We start from the raw sequence: 20,990 nt of genomic DNA on the forward strand, positions 1-20,990 counted from the left end.
CCCTAATCTGCTATGCAGGCCATACTCTCTAAATCAGATTCCAGTCCTCATAAAGAAAACCTGTGTATGGTATTAGATAGGTATGAGATTTATAGGGATGATCACTTAGTACATTATACATAACGTCTAATCACTGGGTTGTACACCTGAAACTAATATAATATTGTATGTCAGCTGCAATTGAAAAACATTATTTAAAGTAAAAACACCCTGGCCGGTTTGGCTCAGCGATTAGAGCGTCGGCCTGTGGTCCGGAGAGACCCAGGTTTGGTTCCCGCTAAGGGCGCGTACCTCGGTGGCAGTTTGTCCCCGGCCCTGGTTGGGTCGTGTGGGTGGCAGCCACTCGATGTGTCCCTTTCACATCGATGTTTCTCTCTCTCTCTCTTCCTCCCACTCTATATAAACAAAAAATGAAAAAATGTCCTCGGGTGAGGATAAAAAAAAAATAATAATAAAGTAAAAACAAATCAGAAAATTAAAAAAAAATCTATCATAGTGGTTAGACAGTCATATACTTTGCAAAGTTTTCCCCTTGATATTTCCAGTTTAATGACTACACTGTACACCTGAAACCAATATAAAATAATATTGCAAGTAGACTGTAATTGAGCCCTGGCCGGTTTGGCTCAGCAATTAGAGCATCGGCCCATGGACCTAAGGGACCCGGGTTCGGTTCCTGCTAAGTGTACGTACTTCCATTGCTGTTTGTCCCCGGCCCTGGTTGCGGTTGTGTGGGTGGTGGCTACTCGATGTGTCTCTCTCACATCAATATTTCTCTTTCTCTCTCCCTCCTTCTCTATCTGAACATTAATGCAAAGATGTCCTTGGGTAAGGATTAAAAAAAAGGAAGTAGACTGTAATCAAAAAAAGAAGAAAACGTATCATTTCCCAGCAAATAAATAGAAATAAATACATTGAACAGATTTGGTGTAGGTGGGCCATACAACCATTGTCTTCAAATTTCTACAGTTTTCTATGTAGAAAAAGTGAACAGCCCAGCTGGTGTGACTCAGTGATTGAGTGTCGACCCATGCACCAAGAGGTCACTGGTTTGGTTCCTCATCAGGACAAATGCCCAGGTTGTGGGCCTGATCCCCAGTGGGGGGCATGCAGGAGGCAGCCAATCCATGTTCTCTTTCATCAATGTTTCTATCTTTCTCTCTCTCCCTTCCTCTCTCTCTAAAATCAATAAAGAAAAAATAATTTTTTAAAAGAAAAAGTGAACTAACTTTTTCCCTGTGACTTGAGAGGGTATGACTCATCTACATAAATCTGCTGAAGTAATAGGGACTTCTCTGTGCAAGAGTCATTAAAACCATTTTATTGAATTTTTTCAGTCACAATGATTAATACAATTATATAGGTTTCAAGTACACAGTTTTATAATACATCATTTGTATATTGTATTGTGTGTTCACCATTCAAGGTCAAGTCTTTTTCCATCACCATGTATCATGCATAGATGTTACGGTCCCATAGAATAGTGTCACATTGGTGAGGTGTTATCTACAGGTGGAGAAGACCTTGTACCTCCCTTTCCCAGAAGGTTACCCTCAGAACAGCACAGGTGATGTAGACGTAAGAGACAATAATGAAGATAAAGGGACTCATGATCACAAGGGAATCTTCTGTGAAGGCCAAAAGCTCATTGATAGAGGTGTCAGGACAAGAGAGTGTTAGCAGCGGCTGGATGTCACAAAGGAAGTGGTGGATGATGTTGGTCCCACAGAAGGAGGGGCAGGCCATGAGAATCATGTGGGTGAGTGAAGAGAGTGGAGTTGGATCACCCAGGATGCTATCGCTAGCAGGAGACCGCGCTTGGGATTCATGGTTGTGGTGTAATGCAGTGGGTTACAAATGACCATGTAGCAGTCAGTGGACATGGTAGCCAGGTGGAGGCTGTCAGTGATCCCGAAGGCCACAAAGAAATACATCTGGGTAAGACAAGGGGCAAACAGGATGGTCTTTGTCTGAGTCAGCATGTTCACTAACATTCGTGGCATAACGACAGTTGTAAAGCAGGTGTCCACTAGGGACAGGTTGGAGAGGAAGAAGTACATGAGAGTGTGGAGGCGGGCATCCCCTGTGATGGCTGCAATGATGACTGAGTTGCCAGACACATTGACCAGGTACATGGCCAGGAAGCAGGCAAAGAGCCACACCTGCTGTTCGAGGTCACCTGTCAGTCCCAGAAGGAGGAATTCAGTGATATGACTCTGGTTTCCCCTTTGCATTGGTGTCCTGAAAGTAGAAAATGGGAAGGCATGTTATGCATGCGTTCTGTCTTGGAGTATCCAGTCGTTACAACTTACATGAGTGGTTGGTGTAGTTGACAGGAGAATGGATTTTGGTGTCACAGAGGTCTGGCTTTCCCTTCTGGCTCTGTTACTGAATAAACATGTCTGAAAAGTACTTTGTAAATGAATAGGTGCTATGTAAGTACTAATTATGTAAAAAATATATAACATAGTAGGAACAGAGGGGAGGATCATACCTCAACATAATAAAAGCCTTATTTGACAGACCCACAGCCAACATCACACTCAATGAGCAAAAACTAAAAGCATGTCCCTTAAGATTAAGAACAAGACAGGGATGTCCACTTTCACCACACTTACTCAGTACTCTGTTTCACATGGCACAATTGGTAAGTTATTAACATTAATAAAGCCAAGGATGCCCTGGCCGGTTTGGCTCAGCGGTTAGAGCGTCGGCCTGTGGTCTGGAGAGACCCGGGTTCGGTTTCCGCTAAGAGCATGTACCTCAGTTGCAGTTTGTCCTCGGCCCCGGTTGGGTCGTGTGGGTGGCAACCACTTGATGTGTTCCTTTCACATTGATGTTTCTCTCTCTCTCTCTCCCTCCCACTCTATCTGAACAAAATATCAAAAAAATGTCCTCGGGTGAGGATAAAAAAAAAATAAAGCCGAGGATAAGATAACTTTGTCAGGAACTAAATAGACACCTCTCCAAACAGGACATACAAATGGCTAAGAGACATATGAAGAAATGCTCAACATCACTAATCATCAGAGAGATGCAAATTTTTTTTTTCTTTTTTATCCTCACCCAAGGACGTTTTTCCATTTTTTTGTTCAGATAGAAGGGGAGGGAGAGAGAGAGAGAGAGACATCGACGTGAAAGGGACACATCGAGTGGCTGCCACCCGCATGACCCAACCAGGGCCAGGGACAAATGGCAACTGAGGTACGTGCCCTTAGCGGGAACCAAACCTGGGTCTCTCTGGACCACAGGCCGACGCTCTACCACTGAGCCAAACTGGCCAGGGCAAGAGAGATGCAAATTAAAACAACAATGAGGTATCACCTCACACCTATTAAAATGGCCGCCATCAACAAATCATCAAACAAGTGTTGGCGAGGGTGTGGAGAAAAGGGGACTCTAGTACACTGCTGGTGGGAATGCAGACTGGTGCAGCCACTATGGAAAACAATATGGTGTTACCTGAGAAAATTAAAAATTGAACTTCCATTTGACCCAGTGATCCCACTTCTAGGAATATACCCTAAGAAGCCTGAAACACCAATCAGAAAGAATATATGTACCCCCATGTTTGTAGCAGCGCTATTTACAATAGCTAAGATCTGGAAACAGCCCAAGTGTCCATCAGTAGATGAATGGATAAAAAAGCTGTGGTACATATACACAATGGAAAAATTATAATTTAAAAATCTTAAAGAAATTTAAATTATAAACTATTAAGAGGTTTAAATAAAATTTAAATGTTTTTTTTTACATTTTAACAGTTTTATTTTTTATTAATTAATTAATTAATTTTTGTTATAGATGTTTCTCCTTTCCCCCCCACTGATTCCCCCTTCTCTTCCCTCCCCGCCCTGTTCCCAGCTTTGGTGTCCATGTCCACTGTTCATGCATACATGCATATAAGTTCGGTGGTTTATCTCCCCCCCCCACCCTCTTTTCTGGGGATTGTCAGTCTGTACCCACTTCCACGTCCCTGGGACTACCCCATTCCTCAGACTGTTATGTTCATTATATTCCACAAATAAGTGAGATCATATGATGCTTGTCTTTCTCTGTTTGGCTTGTTTCGCTTAGGATAATACTTTCCAGGTCCCTCCATGTCATCTCAAAGGATAAGAGATCTTTCATTCTTACAGCTGCATAGTACTCCATTGTGTATATGTACCACTACTTTTTTTTATCCATTCGTCTACTGATGAACATTTGGGCTGTTTCCAGATCTTAGCTATTGTAAATAGTGCTGCTACAAACATGAGGGTACATATATTCTTTCTGACTGGTGTTTCAGGCTTCTTAGGGTATATTCCTAGAAGTGGCCTTGGCACTTCTATACACTTTTATTTGAGTTTTTTTTTTTTTTAAATTAAAAGTATTAATACTGTAAAACAAGATAACGAAGTATACTTTCTTCTTACTGAGTTTCCATGTAAACACAGGAAAAATACTAGATTTCAAATTAACAATTTGTGGATGATAATGAGGTCATATAGATTATAGCAGGTATAAGCAAATAAAGTTCATGAAATCACAGAAGTACTGATATCAAATTGAGTTAATCTCTGTAAAAGCACATATTTATATACTAAAACTGTTAACTTAGGATTTCTAAAAATTACAAGAATATACATTACAAATTCTATTAGCCATCAGAACCATGTTGTCATACATCATGTGGCCTTTAAAGAATTTCACTGCCTTTTCCGGCGGTGACGACCTCCCCACGACAATATGCCTCTCGCTAAGGATCTCCTTCATCCCTCTCCAGAAGAGGAGAAGAGGAAACTCAAGAAGAAGCGTTTGGTGCAGAGCCCCAATTCCTACTTCATGGATGTAAAATGCCCAGGGTGCTATAAAATCACCACCATCTTTAGCCATGCACAAACAGTAGTTTTGTGTGTTGGTTGTTCCACTGTTCTCTGTCAGCCAACAGGAGGAAAAGCAAGGCTTACAGAAGGATGCGCCTTCAGAAGGAAACAGCACTAAACACACCTCAAATCAAGATGAGTGGGGAACCATCCCAATAAACACATTTTGGATAAAAAAAAATAAAAAAAAAGAATTTCACTGTATGCTCATAGGATAATGAGAGTGAAAAAGTCAAATAACATTTTAGTAATACTATAAAATTAATTTTGAAGTCCCAAATCCCCTGAGAGGGTCTTTGGCACTCTCCGGGGCATCTCATTGTGGTTTTGATTTTCATTTTCCTTATGATTAATGATACTGAGCATCTTTTCATGCAGCAATTGATCATTTGCAAGTTTTCTTTGGCGAAATATCTATTCAAGTCCTTTGCTCATTTTTTAGTCAGGTTTTACTTGTTTGTTGTTAGTTTTGTTTTATTTTTTGCTATTGAGTTGTAGAAATATCATATATATATATATTTTTAAATTTCTTTATTTTTTTCTCATTACCATTTATCCCCCTACACCCTCCTCCATCTCCATCTACTCCCTCTCCACCCCCACAATCACCACACTGTTGTCTGTGTCCATGAGTTCTTTCTCTTATTTTTTCTTTTTTTGCTCAATCCTTCCATCACCATTCCAGCACCCCCCACCCAGAGCTGTCAGCTTGCTCTTTATCTGTGAGTCTCTATCTATTTTGCTTGGTAGTTCAGTTTGTTCATTACATTCCACATATGAGTGAAATCATATGGTACTTGTCTTTCTCTGACTGGCTTATTTCACTTAGCATAACATTCTTCAGGTCCATTTATGCTGTTGCAAAGGGTAAAATTTTCTTTTTTTATGGCCAAGTAGTATTCCATTGTGTAAATGTATCACAGCTTTTTTATCTACCCATCTACTGATGGACACTTGGGCTGCCTTTCAAATCTTAGCTACTATAAATAATTCTGCAATGAACATGTGGGTGCATATATTCTTTTGAATTAGTGTTTTGGGATTCTTCAGATAAATTCCCAGAAGTAAAATTGTGTCATAAGGCAGTTCCATTTTTAAATTTTGAGGTATTGCCAGACTGCTTTCCCACAGTGGCTGTACCAATCTGCATTCTCACCAACATGCACAGGGATTCCCCTTTCTCCACATCCATGCCAACACTTGTTGTTTGTTGATTTATTGATGATAGCCATTCTGACAGGTGTGAGGTGATATCTCACTGTAGTTTTAATTTGCATTTTTTTGATGATTAGTGACAGTGAACATCTTTTCATATGTCAGTGGGCCATTTGTTTGCCGTCTTTGGAGAACTGTCTATTCAGGTCCTTTGCCCATTTTATATTGGAATTTTTTTATTGTTGAGTTTGATAAATTCTTTATAAATTTTGGATATTAACCCCTTATCAGATGTGTTGATGAATATGTTCTTCCTTTCAGTGGGTTGCCTCTCTATTTTGTTCATGGTTTTCTTTGTTGTGCAAAAACTTTTTAGTTTGACGTAGTCCCATTTGTTTATTTTTTCTTTTGTTTCCCTTACCTGAAGAGATACATGAGAAAAAAATATTGCTATGAGAAATGTCTGTGTTTTCTTTACTGCCTGTGTTTTCTTCTAGGATTTTTATGGTTTCAAGTCTAACATTTAAGTATTTAATCCATTTTGAGTTTATTATTGTATATGGTGTCAGAAGGTGGTCTAATTTCATTTTTTTTGCACATACTTGTCAAGTTTTCCCATCACCATTTATTGAAGAGAGTATCTTTATCCTATTGTATGTTTTTGCCTCTTTGTCAAATATTAATTGACCATAAAAGTGTGGGTTTATTTCTGGACTCTATTCAGTTCCATTGATCTATATGTCTGTTTTTATGCCAATACCACGCGGTTTTGATAACTATGGCCTTATAGTACAATTTGATATTAAGTAGCATGATTCCTCTAACTTTGTTCTTCTTTCTCAAGGTTGTTGTTGCTATTCGGGGTCTTTTGTGGTTCCATAAAAATTTGTTCTAGTTCATGTGAAATGCTCCCTTGGTATCTTTTTTATTTATTTATTTTTTCCTACCCGAGGACATTTTTCCATTTTTTGTACAGGCAGAGTGGGAGGGAAAGAGAGGAAGAGAGAGAGGGAAACATCGATGTGAAAGGGACACATCGAGTGGCTGCTACCCGCACGACCAACCAGGGCCAGGGACAAACTGCAACCAAGGTACATGCCCTTAGCGGAAACCGAACCCGGGTCTCTCCGTACCGCAGGCGGACACTCTAACCGCTGAGCCAAACCCGCCAGGGCTCCCTTGGTATCTTGATAGGAATTGTGTTGAATCTATAGATTGCTTTGGGTAGCATGGGCATTTTAATTATGTTAATTCTTCCTATCCATGAGCATAGTATATGCTTCCACTTATTTGTATTTTCTTCAATTTCTTCCATAAGCGTCTAATCCTTTTCTGAGTACAGGTCTTTTACATCCTTGGTTAAATTTATTCCTAGGTATTTTATTCATTTTGAAGCAATTGTGAATGGGATTTTTGTTTTTTTAGTTTCCCTTTCTGATAGTTCATTATTGGTGTATAAAAATGTAACTGATTTCTGGATATTTATTTTGTATCCTGCTACTTTACTGAAATCACTTATCAGTTCTAGTAGTATTTTGGTGAAATCTTTAGGGTTCGCTATATTTGGTATGTCATCTGCAAATAATGAGAGTTTTACTTCTTCCTTTTCAATTTGGATGCCTTTTATTTCTTCTTTTTGTCTGATTGCTATGGCTAGGACTTCAGTACTATGTTGAATAAGAGTGGTGAAAATGGACATTCCGGTCTTGTTCCTGATCTTAAGGGGGAATGCTTGTAGTTTTTGCCCAGTATGATGGTGGCTGCGGGTTTGTCATATATGGCCTTTATTATGTTGAGGGAAGTTCCCTTTATTCCTTTTTTTGCTGAGAGATTTTATCATAAACAGGTGCTGGATTTTATCAATTGCTTTTCTGCATCTATTGATATGATCATGTGGTTTTTACTTTCATTTTGTTTATGTGGTGTATCACGTTTATTGATTTGTGGATATTGTACCAACCATGCATCCCCAGAATATGTCCTGCTTGATCATGGTGTATGATATTTTTATTTATTTTATTTTTATTTGTTTTGTGGTATGTGCCCCTAGCAGGAACTGAACTCGGGATTCTCTGGTCCGCAGGCTGACGCTCAACCGCTGAGCCAAACTGGCCAGGGCTGATCTTTTTAATGTATTGCTGGATTCAGTTTGCTAATATTTTGTTGAGGATTTTAGCCTCTATATTCATCAAGGATGTATGGTTATCATTTTCTTTCTTTGTTGTGTATTTATCTCATTTTGGAATTAGGATAATGCTGGCCTCATAAAATGAACTTGGGAGTTATCCCTCCTTTTGAAGTTTCTGGAATAGGTTGAGAAGGATAGGTATTAGTTCTTCTCTCAATGTTTGGTAAAAATTAACCTGTGAAGCTTGGTCCAGGGCTTTTGTTTGTTGGGAGTTTTTAAAATTACTGCTTCAATTTCACTAGTTTTAATTTGTCTATTCATATTTTCTGACTTTTTCCTGATTTAATTTTGAAAGGTTGTATGTTTCTAGGAATTGTCCAATTTGTTGGCATATAGCTATTCATAATATATTTTTACAATCCTTTGTATTTCTGTGTGGGCCTCTTTGGGGTTCTGTGCTTCCTGGACTTGTGTGTCTTTTTCCTGCACAGATTAGGGAAGGTTTTGGTCATTATTTCTTCAAATAGTTTCTTGATTCCTTGCTATCTCTGTTCTTCTGGTACCCCTATGATGCGGAAGTTTTTACACTTCATATCCCAAATGTCCCTTAAGCTATTCTCAATTTTAAAATTATTTTTTCTTGCCCTCGCTGGTTTGGATCAGTGGTTAGAGCATCAGCCTATGGACCAAAGAGTCATGGGTCTAATTCCGGTCAAAGGCACGTACCTCAGTTGTGGTTCGGTCCCCAGCCCTGGTTGGGGTTGTGAGGAAGGCAACCAATCGATGTATCTCTCTCACATTAATGTTTCTCTCTCTCTCTCTCCCACTCTGTCTGAATATAAATGGAGAAATATACTTGGGTGAGGATTAAAAAAAATATTTTTTCTTTCTGCTGCTCTGATAGGGTGTTTTTTCTACCTTGCCTTCCAAATTGCTTTTTCAAACCTCTGCTTCATCCAACCTACTGTTTATTTCTCCCAGTGCATTCTTTATTTTAGATACTGCATTCTTCAATTCTAACTGGTCCTTTTTTATGGTTTCTATGTCTTTTTTATGCTGTTGAGCATCCTTATAATTGTTACTTTGAATTTTATATCTGATAAATCAATTGCCTCTTCTTCAGGAGACTTCTCTTGTTCTTTCATTTGGGGCTTGTTTCTTTGCCTCCCCATTTTGGCTGCCCCTTTGTGTTTGTTTCTATGTGTTAGGTAGATTTGCTATGCCTTCCAGTCTTGGTAAGGTGGCCTTAGTATGAGGTGTCCTTTGGGACTCAGTGGCACAGTCTCCCTGATCACCTGAGCTGGATGCTATAGAAATATCCATTGTCTATGTTACCTGGGCCCTCCTGTTGTAATTGAGTCTTGATTGCGATTGGCCCATTCATGTGTGGGATCGATTCTAGGGCTGGCTGACTGTGAGGCTAAACTACCACTGCAGCATGCAAGCTGCTGTGCAGATGCTGATCACATGAACTGGAATTCACCTCAGCAGGGTTTGGTGCCTGCTGAGATCTCCCTGTGGATATGTTGCTTATGAAGCTATTGGATCCTGCTTTGTTGTTGTCTGAAACTAGCCACAGGATGTATTGGTTTTGGGCCTGTTCAGAGGGACTCCAGTGCAGGGTTATGTCAGACACTGCCTGTGACTGGTCCTGGGCAACCTGTTTGGAGCTATCATGGATCCACAACTTAGGGCTCTCTCTGCTGGGCCTGGGTGTATGCAGAAAGCACCAAGCTGTGCACTAAGGCTGGCTTTTATAGGCACAAGGCTCGGGGCAAGTCAGCAAAAGTTTCAAAGCACCCAGAGATCTGCCTTCTCTTGCAGGCTGCCTGTTAGGGTAACTCACTAGAAGAGCTTTACTTCTCAGCAGGGTGTAAGCTCCACAGGGTGTAAACTCCACAGGGTGGGTTAAGAGGCATTCCAGTGGGTGGGGCTGTTGCTTCTCTCCAGACTGAAGCTGCAAGGAGGGGAAAGCTCTGCCTGAGAAAGACGGCTTCTGCTGTATGGGAGAATGACTCAGCACAGGGATCTGGCAGCTGACCATTCAGCTCTTTTCCTAGAACCACCAACCCAAGATTCTCCTCATGTGGTTCTAGTCTGCTCTGCCCTCCTTGTGCTGGAGTCCAGGGTGAGTGGCTGTGAATGAAATTTTGTGTGTTGGCCCTTTAAGAGGGTATCTGTGTCTTTATGCCATCTTTCTCTGGTGGACCGAAACCCCACCACTTTTCAAAGCCAGATGTTATGTGGTTGCCTTTCCCCATTCTGTTGCTTTAGTCTTGGGAGCTCAGCTTAGGGTTTAGACCCCGCACTTCTCAGGGAAAATCTCCTCTCCACCCCCACAGCTGAGATATCCCTCTGGAACTTCAGCTGCCACCTGTGATAACCCAGCCTTCCCTCTCATGCCTCCACACTTCCTAACAGTCTCGGTGTAGTTTCTTCTGTAAACCATGGTTATGAGGCTTCTCTCCAGCTTGTCTTCCACTGGATATTCAGGATAATTTTTTATAATTTAGTTGTAATTCCAGTTTGGTCATGGGAGGAGGTTAGTGTAGTTTCCACCTAATCTACTGCCATCATGGTCTCTCCATTACCACATTTCTGGTTTCACAGCTGGAGAGAAATTTTGCCTCAGGATGAATCATATCTCTAGTCTCACATACATCTGATTTAGATGATATTTAGATGAGACTTTGTACTCTCACCAAACACCAAATCTCCTGGTCCCTTAATCTTGGACTTTCCAGCCTTTAGAACTGATGGTCTGAATTTACATGCATAGACTTTCCTCTTTCTTCTCATCTCCAGTCACTTTCACTCCTTTTATATTTGGTAGATTAACCTCATATTGAATACATGGTTTGTAAATACTTTCTCCTATTCTCTAGGTTGTTTTCTTTCCCCACTACATGGATTATTTAATTTGCATTGTAGAAGCTTTTTAGTTTGATGTAGTCTCATGTGTCTATTTTTGCTTTTGTTGCCTGTGTTTTTGGTGTCATATCCAAGAAATACTTGCCTAGACCAATGTCAATAATCTTTTCCTTTGTTTTATTCTAAGAGTTTTATAGTTTCAAGCCTCACATTTTAGTCTTTAATCAGTTTTGAATTGATTTTTAGAAATAGTGTTAGAAGAGTTTAATTTCATTCTTTTGCATGTGGATATATCCAGTTTTTCCAGCACCGTTATCCTTTTCTCGTTTTGTATTCTTGCTGCCTTTGTTGAAAATTAGGTGTCCATGTATACTTGGGTTTATTTCTTGGCTCTCTCTTCTGTTCCATTGGTCTCTATGCCAGTATAGTACTATTTTGATTATAGCTACCTTGTAATATATTTCAAAATCATAAAGTACAAAGCCTTCAGCTTTGTTCTTTATTATTAAGATTGTTTTTGCTATGTTGGGTTCTTTTTAGATCCATAAGAATTTTAGAATTTATTTATCTACTTCTGTTAAAAATTCCATTTGGAATTTACTTTATTCTTACCAAAAACTTATTAGCATTTTCCCAAGTTAACTTCTGGGCACCCTAGTTTGGATCGAAAAACTTTTATTAAAGTTTAGTGTGAACTTTTTGGAATATCTGTAGACTTATACATAAAAGATCTTGATTTCTTAGTAATCATGTGTTGCTGAGAGAGGACAGAAGTAACAAATGTTTCCTGGGACCAAAGGACTTATTTAGCTTTATAAGTTACTAGAAGCTATAATTAATGAATTTATTTATTTAGTATGTGCCAGGCATTCTTCATATTCTAAAGTGTGTATGGCACGTGGTTAAGCCTGAGAAAACTATAGCACATAAATAGAGGAAGTGGAAAGGGTACAGACCTGCTAGACCAGCATCCCTAAATCAAGTGGTTCATGGGAGATAGTGGTGAAAGTCGAATGTGCCTGTGCAGATATGAAGGCTACTACAAATTAAGTTTGTTGCCTGAATTGCTGGTTGCTTCATGACAATTAGAAGAGGACCTAGTGACAGCAATTGTAGAGACCTTGATTTTGAGCCTTAGGTGTCCCTGAGTTCCATTAGGCCTCTGTAAACTTCTAGAGTTCCTTTAGGCCACTAAAGTTGTATTCAACTTTAGGTCCTATTGATCCACAAAATCTGCTGGTTGTAATAAGTTGATGAAATAATTGAGGCAAAAGAATCCCAGAGTGTGTCTCTGGCCAGTTTTCTCAGTGGTTAGAGCAGTGGCCTGGGACTGAAGGGTTGGAGGTTTGATCCCTGGCCCCAGTCAGGGTCATGTGGGAGGCAACCAATCGATCTGTCTCTCTCACAACCATGTTTCTCTCTCTCTTTCTTTCCCTACCTTCTTTCTACTCTCTCTAAAAATCAATGGAAAAACATCCTCAGGTGAGGGTTAAAAAAAAAGCCCTGGCTGGTTTGGCTCAGCGGTTAGAGTGTCAGCTTGCGGTCCAGAGAGACCTGGGTTCAGTTCCTGCTAAGGGCATGTACCTTGGTTGCAGTTTGTCCCAGGTCCTGGTTGGTTGTGTGGGTGGCAGCCACTCGATGTGTCCCTTTCACATCGATGTTTCCCTCTCTCTCTCTCTTCCTCTCTCTCCCTCCCACTCTATCTGAACAAGAAATGGAAAAACGTCCTCGGGTAAGGATTAAAAAAAAAAGAATCCCAGAGAGTGTATATATCTTGCATTACTGTTGTTATTGACAATAACATAATCAGGGAAAGATTGATTAAGCAACACATTTACACTTTTATGTATTTGTGAGTTGTTAGGATTGAGTAATGGTTATTAATGTTGATCAACAAGTACTTTTGGCTCTCCATTGTACAAATACATTGTTGGATTGTGCCTTGGGCTCCATGTTGTGGGGTCATGAGATTAGTTGTGGACAATAAGTGGTCAGAAGTGGTGAGTCACGTCTGAATCTGAGTATTTATTTGTTAGAGCAAAATCTTCAAGAGTCTTTCTCAGCTTCTGACAGTGATGATTAATGTTGGAATGGTGACTGATCCATCAGCTTTGGACTTTGTATAAAATGAGCAGCATTTGTATGCTTTTTAAAAAAAAATGGTGGACCTGCAGTGTGAATAAGAAATAGACTTTTGGTTTTAAGTTCCAAAGAATTTTGATTGTCTCCACAGTATAAGCTGGCTTATCCTGACTGATCCACATTGCTTATCTCAGGTTATAAAGGGCATTTCAGTGAGAATTTTGTCCATGTGGAGAAAGGAAGACTGAAGAAGGGAAAATAAATTGAGTACTGAAAATTCACACTGTGATAATACTTTGGCGTTGGTAGGGTGTACATCTGCTTTGCAGATCATTTTATCTTTCCGGTGTTACTCTCTTTGTTCTTGAATTGAACAAGCCTCACAGGGCTATTCACTGTATGCCAGACACATTCCATGTGTTTATTGCCTCTGCTTGCTTCGGTGATTCCCACTGTGTGAAGTGCTCTGCCCATTTCCTCATCTAATGAGCTCTCATCTGTCAAAATTCAACCCAGCCTTAAGGACGATCTTAGGTCATTCCTCAAAGACTCTTTGCCTATCCCCTACCAAATCCATGTAATGTCTTATTCTAAAAACTAATTGAATTGTATAATTCCTTGAGGACTAGCTGATGTCAAATTTATAGAAAACACATTTGGAGATAGCTTTATCCCACCAGCTGGGTAGAAGAAAATGTTTTCCTGAAATCTGGATTCCTAGCAGTACCTAGTCTGGGATTAAGCATATATTTGGTAAAGGTGACTGGTAGACAGCAAGTGTTCTAGCTTCCAGGTCAATGCTCTTACTGCCATTCAACACCACCGGTCATGACCTCTTGGGTGCCATGTGAAAAATAGTTAGGAAGGAGGATAACCTATCATCTCTGAGGTCACTTCCCAATTATGACATTCCATCGTGTTGTTCTGTCTATGAGTGAATCCTGTCCCTTAATTTCCTCAAACCGTTCTTCATATCTTTGTTCCTAAGGCTATAGATAAAAGGGTTCAGCATGGGTGTCACTACTGTATACATAACTGTGGCTACCCGATCCTTCACCACTGAGTACATGGACAGGGGCCTAAAATAGACATAGATGGCACTCCCATAGAACAAGATTACTACAGTGAGGTGGGAGCCACAGGTAGAGAAGGCCTTCCACTTCCCAGCGGCAGAGGGGATTCTGAGGACAGTGATGATGATTCGCAGGTAGGAGAAGAGTATGCACAGGCAGGGAGTCATAATGACTGTCAGTGTCTCGGTCATGACGACAATCTGGCTGGAGGAAGTGTCAGAGCAGGATAACTTTAGCACAGGCTGAGTATCACAAAAAAAGTGCTTAATGACATGAGAGGCACAGAAAGACAGGCGGGACATGAGTAGCACACGGAACAGCGCGTGCAGGTGGGAGATGGTGGAAGAACCCAGCAGCAGGTGGAGGCAGCGACGTGGGTTCATAACCACATCATAATGGAAGGGGTTGCAGATGGCTATCAGCCGGTCTATGGCCATAGAGGCCAGCAGGTAGCTGTCAGTGTTCACAAACGCCATGAAAAAGTACATCTGGACTAGGCATCCCACGTAGGAGATAGACTTTGTCTCTGATAGAAAATTCGCCAACATCTTGGGCACAATGACTGTTATGAAGCAGATATCCATAAAGGATAGGTTGCTGAGAAAAAAGTACATAGGTGTATGGAGCTGGGAGTTAGAGTAGATGACCAGGATGATGAGTATATTTCCCACCAGAGTGACCAGGTACATGATGAAGAAGATGGCAAAGAGGGGTTTCTGCAGTTGAGGGTTGGAAGATAGGCCCAGGAGGATAAAGCCTGAAGTGCTGCTACTGTAGTTCTTTATCTCCATGTCTCTTGCCTTCCTGGACAGGGTTGGAGATGAGTGGGAGAGATATGAGTGGCAATTTGATCAAGATACCTTCTTCCCTAACCTCCAGCCTTAAAAAAAAACCCACTGCTATTTGTTGGGATTTTAGGGATTATTTACTTCAAGAAATTACAGATAAATGGGGAGTAAAATCTCACAAGGGAAAAGTTTAAAAATTCCAAGTTGCTTCCTATATGAGAAACTAAAGATGTGTTCTTAGGACCTTCTATGTAGCCTAATTTGTCTGAGTTTTTCTCAATTCTCTTTTTAAAGATTCTTCTTAGGTTGTTTCCTGACCAACTTATTAGCCTTTTAAATTTTTTTTTATCCCAGGGGAAGAGGCTGCTGGGTCCCACCTTTAATCAGAGTGCTTTCAAAGACAGGGTTTGAGTGAATGAGAGCCTCTCATTAGGATCCTCTTCTACTGATAGTTCCAGAGGTTGTAGTAGTTGGGATAGGACAAAAGTGAGCATCAGATTTAATCAATGCTCCTTGGTATCCACAGAAGTCAGAGGAGAATTTTTAACTCTTCAGAGAAAAATTTGCTTAATATGTATTTAAATATTTCTGTTTGGCTAATAAAATCTGACCACTTAAGTTGTAAGTTTTTGGTTCAGAGATGCCACTCAAAATAGGAATGTTATCAGAAATAGCCTATGTTACTGAGATTAGTTATTGAAATATATTAGTTTTCTGAGTAAAAAACTATGAAGTCCTTATTCTAAACATTCAAAATACCAGAATAAAGAAGTCTGATTCCTACCAATATTACGGAAAAGACAAGTCAGGATGGCCTCTGTTACCATTATTGAATTGTATTGCTCAGATAGTAGTCTAAGCCAATGAAAAGGCAAAATTAAAGAAATAGGAGCCATAAACATTTGATTAGAGAAAACTGTCATTATTTTTAAGTGACTTGTATATCTAGAAAGGTCTGAAGACCTTAAACAAATGAACATTTCATCAAAGTGGCCAGATACAAGACAAATATACAAATATAATACTTTTCTTATATTAGGAAAGCATATGGAGAAAAAATTTTAATTGACAATGGAAAGTCTAAAAAAATACCTAGGAATAACCCTAAAAGGAAAAGTAAAAAGAAATGTGAAAGTTCTAGCTGAAGAAACTATAACAGAATACAAAGATACAATCTGAATAAATGGAGATATTCTATTCCTAAAACAGGAGGATTCAATATTAAAGACTGTCAATTTATAGATTATACATATAGATACTATGATATCGTGGTTGTCTTTTTCTTTTTGACTTATTTGACTTAGCACAATGCTGTAGAAATCCATCCATGTTGTTGCAAATGGCAGGATTCCCTTCTTTCTCATGACTGAATCTAAAAAAGACCAACTCACAGAAACAGATTGTAGAATGGTGGTTGCCAGGGACTGGGAGTTGAGTGACATGAGGAGACGCTGGACGAAAGGTATAGTTTTCCAGTTATAAGATGATTAATTTCTGGGGATCTATTGTAGGGCATGGTGAATAAAGTAAACACTACTATATTACATACTTGAAATTTTCTGATAGTAGATAGGTATTTATTTACTTTTATTAAAATATAATTGACATATAATATTGTGCAAGTTTAAAGGAGTGCAACATGTTGATTTGATACACTTATTTTTTTATTTTTATTATTATTATTTTTTAATCCTCACCCGAGGATATTTTTCCATTTTTTTGTACAGATAGAGTGGGAGGGAGAGAGAGAGAGAAACATCGACGTGAAGGGACACATCGAGTGGCTGCCACCCGCACAACCAACCAGGGCCGGGGACAAACTGCAACCGAAGTACGTGCCCTTAGCGGGAACTGAACCTGGGTCTCTCCGGACCGCAGGCCGACCCTCTAACCGCTGAGCCAAACTGGCCAAGGCGATACACTTATTTATTCAATTTTTTATTTATATTTTTTGTTAATCCTCACCTGAGGATATTTTCCCATTGATTTTTAGGTAGAGTAGAAGGGAGGGAGAAGGAGAGAGAGAGAAACATTGATGTGAGAGACACACATCAACTGGTTGCCTTCTGCATGATCCCAACTGGGGCTGGAGATCAAACCTGCAACCCAGGTACGTGCCCTTGACCAAGAATCGAACCCATGACCCTTCACTCTGAGGGCCAGTGCTCTAACTGCTCAGCCGAACTGGCCAGGGCTGATTTGATATATTTATATATTGCTGTATAATTACCAGTGTAGCATTAGCAACACATATATCACGTCACATAATTATAATTTTTTTGTGGTTGGAACAAGTAATATCTACTCTTTTAGGAACTTTGAAGTTCATAGTACATTAGTCTATAGTCACTATGCTGTGCACTAGATATCTAGAATTAATTTATCTACTGGTTAGAAGTTTGTACTTCAAAATAACATTTCCCCATATCCTCTACCCACCCTTCCCAGCTCCTGCTAACCATAATTTCTACTTAAGAGAGTAGATCTAAAAATGTTCTCATCACATAAAAGAAATTATGTAAGTTGTTAGAGGTGTTAACTAACTCTACTGTGCTAATCATTTTGCAATAAATTAGTGTATCAAATCATCATGTTGTATACCTTAATTATGTAATGTTGTATGTCAGTTATATCTCAGCAAAACTGGAAAAATGTCAACTTTTCTTAAATTATAAAATTCAGTGCATCTGTAATAATACCCCAAGGGAATTTTTTGTGTGTTGATTATTTTACTAGATCAGAATGTTTTAGATTAATTCTTTAAAACACCCTTTACTGCCTGTTGAGCATCTACACCTTAAACTTTATTTCTGTTCACAAGAACTCAGAATTGATTACAAAATAAATTGAACAAAAAACTTGCTATATCTCAGGTAATAAAAGTTTATACTGATTTATCCAGCTTTGGTAAAACAATACCATATTTTAGACATTACTAATCAATTTGAAATACAGTATTTTGCACATCATTGCTCCTTCATATATACATCTAAGCAATGTGAAACAATGGTACCCCAATGGGATTTTTTTTTTTTTTGGTACATGCCCCTAGCGGGAACTGATGCTCCAACCGCTGAGCCAAACTGGCCAGGGCTCCAACGGGATTTTTAATGTGACTTGAGGTCATTCTAAAATTCATCTAGAGAAGTAAATGGCTAAAGAAAGACAAGATGATTTTGAAAGAAAAAAAAAAATAGCAGAGAACTTTTCTAACCTAAAAACCTAAGGACACAAATAATGAAAAACAATAAGAAAAACACAGAGAAAAATCAGTGGACCAACATAAATAAATTTTGTGTATCATTATTTATACCTATATACATACATATCTTATAAACTATATGGAACTCAATATATAATAAAGATTTATTTCATAGCAATGTAGGAAGGATAGACTATTAAATAAGTAATATTTATGACAATTGGTGAATCTTTGGAAAAAGAAGGCTAGATTTCTATATATCCCACACCTAAAAATAAAACCCATATAAATGAACAATCTAAAAGTAAAAATTTCTAACTATAAAGTCAGTTTTAGCAAAAAAGAAGGAGCATATTTTAATGGTCTCAGTATGGGGATGCCACTCCAAGCAAGACATAAAATGTAGAGGCAACAAAGACACGATATTGTATAAAAAAATGTGAAAATTACACCAAAGCTGTAATAAGTAAAGCTGAAATATAAACTATTGACTTAAAGAAAATATCTGCAGCACATTTATCAGAGAAAACATGAAATATTTAATCCTGATGGCAATCAGAAAACATAAATTACACTGAGATACAATTTTCACCCATCAGATTATCAATACAGTTTTTGGACAATATTTAAAGGGAAAAACCCCTTGCATACACTGGTAATGAGAGGGTAATCAGTATAGACTTTTTGGTAGTCTCTACTAGAATTGAAAATATGTATCTACTTATCCAGTAATTCCTCTTAAAGAAATCTATCTGTTAAAATTAGTCATATATGTGTAGCGCAGAGATGTGCACACATTTTTATTATAGCATTGCTTATAATACCAAACTAACAATGCAAACAAATGAACAAAGCAACTCACAGAGGAAACAACCTAAATATCCACAAGTAGGCGAATTATTAAACAATTCAGAGTATTCAATATTCTTGTTATTCAATATCACACAATCTCTAAAGAAATAATGGCTAACGTTAGCCAACATTAATTAGCACTCAATATGTGCCACACACTGAACTAAGTGCTTTGCATGTCTTTTGTCTTTTTATTTCCTCCAAATCCTAAGAGATAGATACTATCATTATCTCTGTTTTACAGATAAAGAAATAGAATTTAGTAGAGTTAAGTAACTCACCAGATCGCACAGTGTGGAAATGTTAGAACTGGGATTTTCATTCAAGGCATCTGATGGCAGAGTGGAAGCTGCTCATTCCTAAGCTATATTATGTAACCATTACACAACTGTCTATAATATTTAAGTGATAAAAGCTAGTTAAGTAATAGAAGCTAGTTGCAGAACGATGTATATAGAGTAATCCCATTTGGGTAAAAAAATTCTTTATATTTGTATGTGTTGTGGTGTGTGTGACTTCATTCTGAGGTGAGACTAGAGGCATGAGTGAGGAGTTCTTTCCATATTTAACTTTATATTATATTGTTTGCATTACAACAGGTATGACTGACCAGTTTAGGGACTGTGCAGGGCCCTTTTAAGGCTGGGTTCTTCTCTTTTCAGCTCTCTGAGACCTCTCCTTTCTGTCTAGTTTTTACAACTATATCAGATTAGAGATTTATCTCTTTTTTCCCAGCTGTTCTAGATTCCAAGGAATTGAACGTTTAAAATATGCTCATGGGAATTCTTTTTGTGAATACCCCTCTCCCTCAGTCTCAAGATACCTTTAGTCTCCATCTGATCAACCAGAGGTGCTTAGAGTGGGACTTATGCTGGAAAGCAATGTCTGGTGTTCCTCTGCTGAGCTGGAGGCACCTCACCCAGATTCTTTTTGGAGATGCCCACTTCATTGCAGCCCCTCCCCTGTGTATTCTTGTAGTGCGTACACATGCCAGACACTGCTCTAAGAACTTGACATGCATTAGGCCATTTAGTCCTTACGGCCCCCCACTGTATAGATCATGAAAGTGAGGCACAGGGAATTGAAGTGACTTGCCTAAGTCCACACAGCTAGATGAGGGTGGAGTCCAGCTTCAGAGTGTGTGCTTTGAAGCCCTGCATTATCCTAACTTTCTTGTTCATTTGTTTCCTGGCTTTTGAGATGGAGGAGAGAAGACAGGATGAGGAAAAGGGAGGAAGATCACATGAATATGTTGCTCCCACAGTTTCCGATCCCCAAGCCCCTCAGCCTGCCTACCTGTGGCCTGACGGAGGAAATTCGGGGTCCTGAACTTGGGGCCTGCCAAGGGGTTACGATCAGGCTCTGAATCTCTGAGGTTGGAGGCTGCTGGAAGTGCTCATTTAGCTTCAGAAATGTGCTGGTTCTTCTCTCTACTGTGGGAATTGATGTTAGAAAGGGGGACCCAGGGGCCTGTCCTCCCAGTACGCCAGAGCCCTGGGGGTGTCGGCCCTGTAGACTTCCTAGGAGAGAACATTACTGATGCCCTCACTGAGTTCTGTGTTCAGGAGCTTGTGGGGAACCTGGGCTCCAGAGGTGTAGCCTCATACCCAGGAAGGGAATTAGAGCCATGCAACAGCAGGGTTGGATCTGTGTCCATGCACATGTGTGTTCGTGTGTCCTGTCTGTACATGCATGCACTCCTGTGCATGTCTGTGTGTAGGCTTATGTGTACCAACCTGGAAGGAGAGGTGATGACTTCTGACATCCCTGAGGCTCTATGTCTGCATGTAGGGCTATCTCACTGCAGATGTAGTGTTAAGGGGGAAGGGATTAAGGTACTGGCTCTGGGGGCAGACAGGACAACTTTGGATGCTGACTCTGCCTCTTATAGGCTGTGTGAGCTTTTGCAATACTTAACCTCATTTTGCTTTGTTGTTTTTGTTTGCCTTTCTCAAATATTTTATTGCTTCA

General features: G+C 39.4%; 2 protein-coding genes and 1 pseudogene across 2 annotated transcripts; 1 reads left to right on the plus strand and 2 right to left on the minus strand.

Annotated features, from left to right (window-relative positions):
• Positions 1–1,442: 1,442 nt before the first annotated feature.
• On the minus strand, positions 1,443–2,234 carry LOC118630011 (annotated as a pseudogene).
• Positions 2,235–4,712: 2,478 nt separating this feature from the next.
• On the plus strand, positions 4,713–5,021 carry LOC118629808 (40S ribosomal protein S27-like). Its single transcript, XM_036261451.1, has one exon. It carries the CDS (start codon positions 4,732–4,734, stop codon positions 4,984–4,986), a length of 255 nt encoding a protein of 84 aa, XP_036117344.1. The 5' UTR covers positions 4,713–4,731; the 3' UTR covers positions 4,987–5,021.
• A 9,011-nt stretch (positions 5,022–14,032) lies between these two features.
• LOC118630128 (olfactory receptor 1L4) lies at positions 14,033–20,380 on the minus strand. The gene is made up of 2 exons (XM_036261846.1): positions 20,316–20,380; positions 14,033–14,981 (listed from the first exon to the last, which is right to left on the minus strand). The coding sequence occupies exon 2, from the start codon at positions 14,966–14,968 to the stop codon at positions 14,033–14,035; it is 936 nt and encodes a 311-aa protein (XP_036117739.1). The 5' UTR covers positions 14,969–14,981; positions 20,316–20,380.
• Between the last annotated feature and the right edge of the window lie 610 nt (positions 20,381–20,990).

This window comes from Molossus molossus, unplaced genomic scaffold (genome assembly GCF_014108415.1).
Source record: "Molossus molossus isolate mMolMol1 unplaced genomic scaffold, mMolMol1.p scaffold_m16_p_14, whole genome shotgun sequence".
In the NCBI taxonomy this organism is placed as follows: domain Eukaryota; kingdom Metazoa; phylum Chordata; class Mammalia; order Chiroptera; family Molossidae; genus Molossus; species Molossus molossus.

Coding starts and splice junctions, on each gene's coding strand:
- LOC118629808 (XM_036261451.1), top strand. CDS start 4,732: ATGCCTCTCGCTAAGGATCTCCTTCATCCCTCTCCAGAAGAGGAGAAG.
- LOC118630128 (XM_036261846.1), bottom strand. CDS start 14,968: ATGGAGATAAAGAACTACAGTAGCAGCACTTCAGGCTTTATCCTCCTG.